This window comes from Leptinotarsa decemlineata, unplaced genomic scaffold (assembly GCF_025532065.1).
Source record: "Leptinotarsa decemlineata unplaced genomic scaffold, Ldec_3_MD MMD2_tig00000882_RagTag_RagTag, whole genome shotgun sequence".
Classification (NCBI taxonomy): domain Eukaryota; kingdom Metazoa; phylum Arthropoda; class Insecta; order Coleoptera; family Chrysomelidae; genus Leptinotarsa; species Leptinotarsa decemlineata.
Window position 1 is genome coordinate 3,623,394 of NW_027412556.1, and position 12,551 is coordinate 3,635,944.

At 33.8% G+C, this 12,551-nt stretch overlaps 1 protein-coding gene across 1 annotated transcript in view; it reads left to right on the top strand.

The window, feature by feature from the left end:
* The window catches only part of LOC111503932 (diacylglycerol kinase eta), a 215,583-nt gene that overhangs the window by 130,909 nt on the left and 72,123 nt on the right, over positions 1-12,551 (top strand). The window contains 1 exon segment of the mRNA XM_074174819.1: positions 7,525-7,609. Within this exon segment, the coding sequence (XP_074030920.1) occupies positions 7,525-7,609 (85 nt within the window).

Genomic DNA, 12,551 nt, shown 5'->3' on the forward strand with positions numbered 1-12,551 from the left:
GAGAACAAATTTTGGCCAAACTTTTCGATCATTCAAGCAGGAGTATTATATTCCTTATTAGTCAGTGGGATATGCTTCAAGATAGGCATTAAACAAATCTAAAGAAATGAACTTTAAATATTCAAGCCCGTCTCGGATATACCTACATAGTAGGTTGAATGGACTGACGCCTATCAGAAAACAACTACTCCACTGGCTAATACCACGAAAGGCGTTGGATTGTATCCGACAGGCGTCAGTGCAGAAATATTCACAAAAAATTTCCTGCGTATGCAATTGGCAATACAACTGAAAGAGTAGACCTACAATTTTGTAACGGGCACACTTGCAGACATGAAAGCTAATATTTTTGAGGAATGGTTTGAAAACACATTGATCCCAAATTTGTTTTCGAAAAGTTTCAATGAAGTTTAACTTCGGCAATTGTTTGTGCTTTGAATTCAACTTAAAATGATGCGGCCAACTGCGACCCACTGACGTTCAGTGTCAAATTCAACTTTTTTTTGAAAAAAATTGAAAAAGTGCATTTCTAGATCGAATTTAACAAAATGTTACTTGCAAAAGTTGTGCCTACGGCAATTTTATATCCATATGCCAAATTTTATCCCCTTTATTTTAAAAAACAAGTTCGGTTAATTGTCATCAATTCATGTATACATAACAAACTCATCATGGAGTTTAACTTTTCTGATACATTTTCACTCATACGGACATTTTTAAAGAAAAATTAAAAATTTGCTATAAAAATTTCAACATGACTGGTGCAAAGTTCCAATCACTTGGCTATTTTCTTAAACAAACCTTTGATTTCGAAAAAGCGGAGGCAACTAAAAAAATGCAAATAATTTCGATAGAACTATTATTATTATTATTATAAATTTTAAACAACAATAATATTATAGGAAATACAAATTGGTACAAAAAATTACTTATTGATCTACATGAGGTTGTCAAACTCTCATAACCTACATTTCAGTATGTCGTCCTCCACGTTCAATACAAATTATGGTTCTCTTTCTGACATCTGTAACTGCATTTTTAATAAATCGGGGATTTATATTTGCACAGCACTCGCGAATGGTATTTTCCAGATGTTGGTTGTATGTCAGTAAATGGTCTACTTCGGTACACTTTTTGTTTCAGGTAACCCCACAAGAAATGTCTAAAGGCGTCAAGTCGGGTGATCTAGGTGGTCAATAATGTTCTCAGTTACGTCCAATTACTTTGCCTCTGAACATTTTGTTGAAGGGACTGTTTTATAGCAACCGTATGATGTATTGGTGCGCCATCAAGCTGATACCATAGGTCGTATTGACATGTTCTTAATTTTAAATTGTCGATTATGAAATCTAACCAATTGTGTTTTGTTAGCATTGAAATAGAGAGAATTAGCTCCGCACCAGTTCATAACAGTTTGCAAAGCATATTTCCATTTGTCTAAAAGTGAGCTTTCATCCATGTGTCAGATACTATTAAAGACGTATCGTCGGCATACATTTTTAAAGAAGAATTCCTGATATGTGATTCCAAATCATTTGTATATTAAAGAAACAATATAGGCCCTAATACCGATCCTTGCGAAACACCCATTGAAATATTTAACAAACTGGAATTACATTTATCATAAGTACTCGCACTATGGTTACTAATTGTAACATATTGTTGCCTATTTTCTAAAAACGATGAAATCGTGTGCTACGCCACGAATGCCGTATGAGTGTAACTTTGACAACAAAGCAGAAATTACTGCAGTATTAATTCGAAAACCGTGTTGACGATCTGTTAAGAGTTTGAACCTATTTAAGTACCGTAAGTACCGTATTCACGAAACAAATTTCAATGCATGATTTCCTCTTGGTACATAACATCCGATCCTTGACCTATTGTGGAGAGAAAAAACACGGCACCCATTTCAAACCTCATATTGAGTTATATATGTGCTTTGTCAAGTGTTATGTTAGCATAATCCTCAACGGTGAGTATTATTATGCAACTTGCAAACCACAACACGGACTTTACTTCTAACAATTGGCAATTAGAGCTGCTTCATGAAGTGAATGTGGGTATACATTTACTTTGAGCGTATTCAGTTCCGTCACAAATGCGTTTCTGCATATTTACACAAAAGCAAATCAAGGGATCACTCCTGATTATTCCACAGAACAATTCACTCTATGATCGGTTTATGGAAATGTTGCAGTTGAATTAGTTATGGAGGTTTTCGATCAATAATAATAACGCTCTGGAATTCCATTTAAAAATGATTCGGCATACTGAAATTAGATTGGGTAATTTTTTTCACCGTGAACTCTTGTACATAAAAAATTAATATAGAAGCAGAATAAGTGTTAAAGAGAACTTAATAGTGAAGATAAGTTCCATTACTCCTAATGTTGATATTTTAATCACAGGCAAACAACAACAAGTTTCGCACTGAAGACTATAAAGGTATATTATGAATGATGATTATTTTTTGATGACTTTTTGATATTTTTCATTTTTATGTTTTTAGACCTATGACCTATCGGCAATAAATAAAACTGTAAATTAATACCATTTCAATATTTTCATTCCTCCTTTATTATAAGCATGTTGTAAATAAACAAATATCTAACCATTAAATATGAAATTTTCTCAAGAATTTAATTAAAAAAGCCGTTGAAGTCATCACAAAATTTGTAATGACATCATCATTTGAAGATCAATCGCTCTTTATATGGGATTATTCTGAAAAACAGCAATTCGAATTCTGCCTATTTCAGGAATTTCAAATTAAGTTGTTTCTTCCGGCGACTATTTTGAAGAAAATCATATGCAACATTTCAAGTGACTGACACTTGAGTTCAATTCTTGGAAGCGCTTTGTTTTCTAGCGATTTATTACCAAAGATACCAAAAACGTCATAAAATTTTATCATTGTCTTGAAAGAAATAGTGTGAACGAAGTCGATAAATCTGAATTAGCTTCAGCGAATATGCTCCCAAATGAATCAATAATGATAAGAAACGATCATAACCTGTCATGAAAGAATTTTCCAAACAAATTCAGCATGTAGCAGGTCTGTTCTGAACTATAATTCATACAGGTCTGCGAGGACTTTATAACGAGCTGAAATTTTTGTTTTCTCACTCGCTTTAATTAAATTTGAACTGTAAATCATACAGGTATAGCTACGGCAGAACTCTCTTCTTCATGAATCTCGACAACTCAAAGGAAAGAGAGAAATTAAAGGGGATTCAATTAGTGGAACATCCATCGGAGTCCTGGAACTATTAGTTTTATATTACTTTCTCTGAGGACAATGCGGGTATCACTTCCCTTGTCGCCCTGAAATAATGTGTCTCACAATAAATATATTCACATCTATTCTTTGACTATTTTATATTCTTTCAACCATGATGAAGTGATTAAAATAGTACAGGAAATGAATGAAGCAAAAAACATTAAACAAGAATAATGATTATTAATGAAACAGAAAAAAGTGAAGAAGATGGAAGAACATAATTACTGAGAGAAATCACATTGCAGAATAACCTTTGGTTTAGTAATGAATATTACTGAAGTTTTTTCCCAACACTAAATCGTTATTTTTAACACCTCGACACGTGTTTCGATCACCAAGTGATCATCTTCAAAGAGGAAGATTAAAAGGTTCAGTTTTAATTCAATGCAATGCAATGTTGGGCATTGATCCCGTCATTTCCAAATATGCAAGTCTTTGCTCTTTGCCTAGTTTGTTGATGGCAGTCGCCTGCTTCTTCTTTGGCCACCAGACCAGAGATGGCCACCATCTTGTATATGTAGAGAAATATACCATGTCTGGTTTTAGCCAGGTATGTCTGGTTTTAGCCAGGTGTGTCTGGCGAACATCAATGCTACCAGGTCAGTTTGGAATCTAGGATTACTCCCAGATATTTAACCTCCCCTGACACTTGTATTCCTTTACCTCGAAGTTTTAGAGGTCCAAGCCCCTTCTTTTAGTCCTCTTCGTGAATGCTACTATGGTTGATTTGGATGGGCTTATGTTGAGCCCATTGTAATACACCGAACAGCAATAATCGATATCGGGGTAAATGAGAGTTTTAAATAACCTTTCTTCTTTGAAAATTTTTGTCACATGTTCGTGGAAAGACAAAGAGCTATCTATGGTTACACCAAGATTTTTAGCACTGTCTACACAGTCAATGTCTGCGTTATCGAGAGTAAGCCTAAAGTTACACTGAGTTTCTACTTTTTGTCTTTGAGACCCTTTGCATAAGGCTAAAGTTTTATTTGGATTGATTTTCAGTCCATGATTCTCCGAGTATAGGGATGTTTTGTGCAAATCTGTATTTATATTGGCCACGCAACTTTCTGTATCGGTGTTATGAGAAGACAAATATAACTGTATATCATCTGCGTATAGATGTACTTGACAATGTGATAAGAAAGTGGGGTAATCAATAATAAACACTGAAAACATCAAGGGTCCTAGAATACTTCCCTGCAGTATAACTGTGTTTGTTTCTTTTAGGGATGACCATGAGTAATCATCCAGTTTGACCCTCTGTGATCGGCCTGTGAGATAGCTGGTCATCCATTTAAGAGAAATGTCATCGAATCCTATAAACTTGAGCTTGTTGATGAGTAAATCTAAATTAATTAAATCGAAAGCTTTACAGTCTATGTTCCGTGTTTTTTGCGGAACCCAGACTGCTCGTACGGAAGTATTCGATTTTCTCTTATTTGACGGGAAACATTTTTCTCGAATATTTCAGAGAATGAGGGCAGAATGCTGATAGGGCGTAGGTCACTGAACGTGATAGGTGCATTCTTTTTCGGAATTGGAATTATATAAGCAACCTTCCAAACATCTGGAAAAATACCCTATCTGAAGGACTCGTTGAAAATATGTTTATCTTCATCAATACAGTGTGGTATCACCAAAGAAATCATCTTGATATTTATATTGTCAATACCAAAAGCATTAGATTTCATTTCTTTGACAGCAGTCAAAATATCATCATCACATATATCGGTCAGGGAAAAGTTCATAGGAGCGTTCAATTCATTATTATTGTAGAATGAAAGAGTGTTATTATTTACTATTGAATGTCCAGCCACGTTTGAAAATAGTCATTGAAAATCTGCAAGATTCCTTCATGTCATTTTTGAATTGTTTTTATTTTTGTTCAAAACAAATTGTTTATATGCTGTTTTTCCACGTTTCACTGCGTCATTGACGTAGTTGCGCAAAGTTACACAGTACTGTCTAGCTGTTGCTGTCTTTTCTTTAAGATATTTGGCATGAGCTCTATCACGGGTTTTCATCATCAATTTGATATTATAAGTTACATACGGGGATGCTTCATGTTTTCTGTTTACAGTGCAAATTAGAGCAAATCTAATCAAAAGAATGTATATATGACATGTCACATTTTACAAAAGATATTTTACCTAATATCACTTACATCAATACACGTGTTGCACAAAAATATTATTTTCATACTCTTTCAGGGAATGAAAACAACTTGTTACCAAAAAGTCTTTGACTTTTTTCTTGAATTTGAGAAAATTCGTTTCACTTCTGATGCTGTGTGGTAATAAGTTAAAGTAATAAGTTAACGCAACTAGCGTTACGCTACTTTACGGTTTATTTTTACCTGATGGAAGTCGTTTCTCCGTCTCGTTTGATGAGAGTGAATTTCCTCATTTTTTGTTAGCAAATAGGAATGTACAAAAACGTAGCTTAATATTTTGTTAAGATACATAGTAATGTGAATTTTTTTGTCTTTGAATGTCGTCTTACAAAATTCTCTGTATTTGAGATCAAAAATTAGTCTAATGAAACGTTTTTGCATTATAAATATTCTATTTATTTCTGATGAATGTCCCCAAATGGTAATATTCATATTAAGCTTAGAATACACTAAATCATAGTATATATCCAAGAGATTATGTCTCAAAAAATTTGATTTCATCGTTAAGAAGGCAAAATACGTTTTTTTTTTCAGAGAAGTGCACAAGTATTCGATATGATTATTGAAAGACAATTTATTATCAAGTTGTGTTCCAAGGAATTTTGTATATTCTGTTGTTTCGAAACCTAAATTTATTTGGATAGGGCGCTGATACTTAATTGAAAACTGGATAAATGTTGTTTTATCTTTATTATTCATTAAATGATTGTTTCTACACCAACATTCGAATTAATTGATCACTAGTTTCGTTTTATTTTCAATTTCATTTAGATCTGGGGACGTCACAATGATTGTTGGGTCATCGGCATACATGAAAACTCGCCCCTCTTTCATGTTTTCGGGTGGTTTATTAACATAAAGTAAAAATAATAGTGGTCCAAGCACCCCTCCCTGTGGGGTCCCCAGATTCATATCAAATTGATCTGTATAATTGTCGTTGACTTTAACGACTATTTTCCGATTACTCACATATGATTCAAACCACTCATTGATTGACTCTCTTATACCCATTTTATAGAGCTTTTTACTTAAATACTTCGGGTTGATTGTTTCATATGCTCGGCTTAGATCAACTATATAGTATCATTTGTTTATGCCATCAAAAATATATTGGATCATATCAGTTGATGCTGTTTCGACTGAATTTTTTTTCTAAATCCGTGTTGGCAAGAACTTACCAAATTATTTTGTGGCAAAAAACTTACCGTTCTGTTGAAAACTGCTCTTTCCATTATTTTCGAGGTAGAGCTCAGGACACGTATGCCACGATAATTTTCCATAGCTGTGGGATCTCCTTTTTTATAAACTGGCACGACTTTCGAAATTTTCTGTTGGTTTGGAAAAATACCTTCCTCTACTGATTTATCGATCAAGGTACTTGAGTTTTTTGTCAAGTTAGCACAACCTCCAACTCATTATTATAGTTTCCATTTCCGAGTTACAGTAAGGAATAAAATACATAGAACTACATGATGAGTCATGTATGAACGAAAATTGATTCTGAGGTAAATCTAATGTTGTGATTTTTTCTGATACTGATTTTGAGAAATATTTCACCATTGTGTTCGGTAGTGAGACCTCAATATCCCTGCAGTCTGATTTAATTTATATTTATTTGTCAGAAAGCATAATGATGCATTCGTTGAGATGAATTTTTTGGAAAACAAATATCGTTCGAGATTAACGAACGCCCACCTAGAAGACACCTCGAATTTGCTGTTCATCTCGAGAACCAAACTATAAAAAACTGGCTCAAGACCGTCGGTGTAGTTTCTCACGTTAATTTTAGGTCTTGTGTTTTATAATTCAGAATTTGATTTCATACCAAAATGATACATAGGTAGCACTTGATTTTTATCAGTTGTTCATTTCTGGACCTCTTCAAAATTTTCCCACAGGATCCGGACCCCACGTAAAACTAATTGCCGAGCTCTGGTGTAGGTAAATGGGGGATATGAACGTTTCAAAGCATCGGTATCTAAAACAAAGTCCAGCCACACTCACTTTTGCTTGACGCCATAATAACGATGACGCATTTTTTTTATTATATTTTCTTCAATTTCAGGCTGTGATTTTCGATGAAATCGAACTCACCGACCTGTGCCTAGCCGAGTGTTCAACAAAAAACGCCAATCACAGCTTTCAGGTATGTAGCACTTTGATATTACAATTAGTGAAAAAGCGTGTTTCAATTTGTTCTTTTGTTTCCTGTCTATGAAATTGAAAGCTTGCATGTACTCGTATTGCACCGGATTCAATTGCGAATTCCGAACACATTTTAATTGTAACTTCCATTAATTGACCTGGAGAATTGGATACGCTTTCAGCCTATTTTCATATTGTTCCGAAGGTTTTATTAATATAAATTGATGGATGTAGCCGTTACTTTGTGGTAGGAAATAATAATAATAGGGGAGCCCAAGCAGGGATTTCGGGATTTACTAAAGCGCGGCAGATTAATATGCAGGGGGATACCTTGTACCTAGTTAAGTACCTCCACCAAATATGAGCCCTATATATAAGGCCGCCTGTGAGGGATAAAGGATCAGATCAGTAAAAAAAAATGATCATCAGAAATTCTCGAGCGCGTCCGATTAAGGTAGGGTGCTGCTAAAAAATGTATATTCCAGTAATCTGACAATTTGAGAGTGACGTAAAGAAAGGGAAGGGCAGCAAAGTTGTAAAAAATAACGTGATTTCAACATTCTCGAGCGTAGCAAATATTTTTTATTTTGAAGGAAATAATTCAAGGATAACGAAAAATATATAATCTGACGATTTCCGCAAGCCGAAATAACAAAAATTCGTCTATGAAGTTCAATGCGTGCAGCTGTGTGATACCTATAATTTCCCTCACCGAGTTTCTATTCCTCTATTCTCTATTCACTTTTTCTCTATCTATTACTCTCTCACTCCGTCCCCACTCTGAATTCTATTGCCATGACGTCATCACAGCTGATCACAGAGACTCGTTAGTGATGAAGATGATGATTAATTGATGGATGTAGCCGTTACTACGTAGTAGGAAATCATAATGAAGAACAGAGAAATTAAACTTTCTATGTTTTTACCACTTTTATTTGTTACTAATGTTACTGCAGTTTCGTCTTATAAGGACATTTTTCAAACTTATACAATATATAAGTTTGAAAATGTCCCTATAGGACGAAACTGTAGTACCGTTAGTCACAAATAAAAGCGGTAAAAAACATAGAAAGCTTCATTTCTCTTTTCTTCATTGACTAATCAATTGATTATGAAAAATTAAATTTTTTTGAGCATTTTTTAAAATTATTTTCTTATAAATACATGTATTCTACTTGAAAACATACACTCATTTATTTGCATGCTATTTCCCGAGCTTCTCAATTAATTTAGTTCAAATAATTAAAAATATTTTTTTAAATATTGTTTTTGTCAGATTAAGCGAATCCCTCTAGATGATCGTCAGATTATGAGACAGCACGTCTGAAACATGAAGATGAACCATATATATCTCAATCTGACGCGCTTGAGTATTTCAAAATGGCGAGTTTGCGTCAAATCGAAATCGTCAGATTATTGAATGACAGCTTTTGTTTTGTTGCCCTTAACACCCCCTTAGAAAATCTGACGCGCTCGATTTAACGTGTGATTCCTAACACGGTTGCAGAATCATCCCAGCTTCATCCAGATAAATTCTCTCGAGAAAAATATCTGGTCGAGGCAGAATTCGAACCCACAACACAACATAATGTAGATCCTGTAAATTGTCTATTTTTGATGTGATCTGATGTTCATTCTCACTCACTTTAAATGGTCTCGAAGTTTGACCAATATAAATTTTACCACAAGAACAAGGTATCTCATAAATGCAATTTCGATATTGAAGTCGAAATCTCGAATTCAAAGTCATAATTTCGAGACTGAAGTCCTAATTTCGAGACCGAAGTCGTAACTTCAAAATTTGAGTAAAAAATTCGAGTATTAAGATGTAATTTCGAGTTCAAACTCCAAATTCCGAGTAGAAAGTTGCAATTTCGACATTGAAGTCAAAATTTTGGATATAAAGTCATAATTTCGAGACTGAAGTCGTAACTTCGAAATTTGAGTCAAAATTTCGAGTGTCAAGACGTAATTTCAAGTTTAAAGTACCTATAAATTTCAAGTCGACAGTGGTAATTTCAGCATTGAAGTCGTAATTTCGAGACTAAAGTCGCATTTGGATTCGTAACTTCAAAAATGAAAGTCAAAATTCCGAGTTTATTGTTGTAATTTCGAGATTCAGATCGAAATTTCGAGTGTAAAGGCGTAATTTTGAGTTTGAGGTCTAATTTTCGAGTAGAAAGTCATAATTTCGACATTGAAGTCAAAATTTTGAAAATAAAGTCATAATTTCGAGACTGAAGTCGTAACTTCGGAATTCAAGTCAAAATTTCAAGTGTCAAGACGTAATTTCGAGTTAAAAGTATGAATTCCAAGTCGAAAGTGGTAATTTCAGGATTGAAGTCGTTTTTCGAGATTAAAGTCGCATTTGGATTCGTAACGTCAAAAATGAAAGTCAAAATTCCGAGTTTATTGTTGTAATTTCGAGATTCAGATCGAAATTTCGGGTGTAAAGACGTAATTTTGTGTTCAAACTCCAAATTCCGAGTAGAAAGTCGTAATTTCGACATCGAAGTCAACATTTTTAAAATAAGGTCATAATTTCGAGACTGAAGTCGTAACTTCGAAATTTGAGTCAAAATTTCGAGTGTCAAGACGTAATTTCAAGTTTAAAGTACCTATAAATTTCAAGTCGACAGTGGTAATTTCAGCATTGAAGTCGTAATTTCGAGACTAAAGTCGCATTTGGATTCGTAACGTCAAAAATGAAAGTCAAAATTCCGAGTTTATTGTTGTAATTTCGAGATTCAGATCGAAATTTCGGGTGTAAAGACGTAATTTTGTGTTCAAACTCCAAATTCCGAGTAGAAAGTCGTAATTTCGACATCGAAGTCAACATTTTTAAAATAAGGTCATAATTTCGAGACTGAAGTCGTAACTTCGAAATTTGAGTCAAAATTTCGAGTGTCAAGACGTAATTTCAAGTTTAAAGTACCTATAAATTTCAAGTCGACAGTGGTAATTTCAGGATTGAAGTCGTTATTTCGAGATTAAAGTCGCATTTGGATTCGTAACGTCAAAAATGAAAGTCAAAATTCCGAGTTTATTGTTGTAATTTCGAGATTCAGATCGAAATTTCGGGTGTAAAGACGTAATTTTGTGTTCAAACTCCAAATTCCGAGTAGAAAGTCGTAATTTCGACATCGAAGTCAACATTTTTAAAATAAGGTCATAATTTCGAGACTGAAGTCGTAACTTCCAAATTTAAGTCAAAATTTTGAGTGTCAAGACGTAATTTCGAGTCGAAAGTGGTAATTTCAGGATTGAAGTCGTAATTTCGAGATTAAAGTCGCATTTGGATTCGTAACTTCAGAAATTAAAGTCAAAATTTGAAGTTTAATGGTGTAATTTCGAGATTCAAATCTAAATTTGAAGTGTGAAGACGTAGTTTTGATTTTAAGGTAAACTTTTCGAGTAGAAAGTCGTAATTTCGATATCGAAGTCGAAATTTCAAATTCAAAGTCATAATTTCGAAACTGAAGTCATAATTTCAAAAGCGAAGTCGTAACTCCAAAATTTGAGTCAAAAATTCGAGTGTAAAAACGTAATTCCGTGTTCAAACTCCAAATTCCGAGTAGAAAGTCGTAATTTCGACATTGAAGTTGAAATTTTGAAAATAAAGTCCTAATTTCGAGACTGAAGTCATAACTTCAAAATTTAAGTCAAAATTTCGAGTGTCAAGACGTAATTTCGAGTCGAAAGTGGTAATTTCAGGATTGAAGTCGTAATTTCGAGATTAAAGTCGCATTTGGATTCGTAAATTCAGAAATTAATGTCAAAATTTCAAGTTTAATGTTGTAATTTCGAGATTCAGATCTAAATTTCAAGTATAAAGACGTAGTTTTGATTTTAAGGTCCAATTTTCGAATAGAAAGTCGTAATTTCGATATCGAAGTCGAAATTTCAAATACAAAGTCATAATTTCTAGACTGAAGTCATAATTTCGAAAGCGAAGTCGCAACTCCAAAATTTGAGTCAAAAATTCGAGTGTAAAGACGTAATTCCGTGTTCAAACTCCAAATTCCGAGTAGAAAGTCGTAATTTCGACATTGAAGTTGAAATTTTGAAAATAAAGTCCTAATTTCGAGACTGAAGTCGTAACTTCAAAATTCAAGTCAAAATTTCGAGTGTCAAGACGTAATTTCGTGTTTAAAGTATAAATTTCAAGTCAAAAGTGGTAATTTCAAGATTGAAGTCGTAATTTCGAGATTAAAGTCGCATTTGGATTCGTAACTTCAAAAATTAAAGTCTAAATTCCGAGTTTATCGTTATAATTTCGAGATTCAGATCGAAATTGCGAGTGTAAAGAGATGTAATTTTGAGTTTAAGGTCCAATTTTTAAGTAAAAAGTCGTAATTTCAATAACTAAGTCGAAATTTCGAATTCAAAGTCATAATTTCAAGTCGTAATTTCAAGACTGAAGTCGAAATTTAGACTCATTCAGACGTCCCCTGCGTTTTGCATCATCCGTGTCTCTACGATCACGTTTAAAGTCAGCAAACCAACGTTCAATTGTTGTTTCTCATGGAGCGGAGTCCTCATAACACTTTTTCAAACCATTGCTTCGTTTGAACGGTATTTTTCCCCATCAAGAAGCAGTGTAAAATCAAAGCACGAAATTGTTTTCGATCCATTGTTTTGAAAGTAACAGAAGTAGTGTCACTCTTAGCACACTCACAAACTTATAAGTAGAATATCATGAAATTTCAAGAGATGTCTTTTGAATGTTAGTACTAATTGAAAAATTGGTTATTGCAATAAGACTTGCGCCATCCACGTATTAGTCCCGAGGCTTTCCGGCCCAGGTAGTATACCGCTTTCAATTCGAATGAGCAATAGCTTTTCATCAATTTCAATTCGAAAATTCAAGAAACTCATCAACACTATTGTTATATTGGAACATTCATCTGAATCTTATATTGATTTGGATAGCAATCAATATCTGCA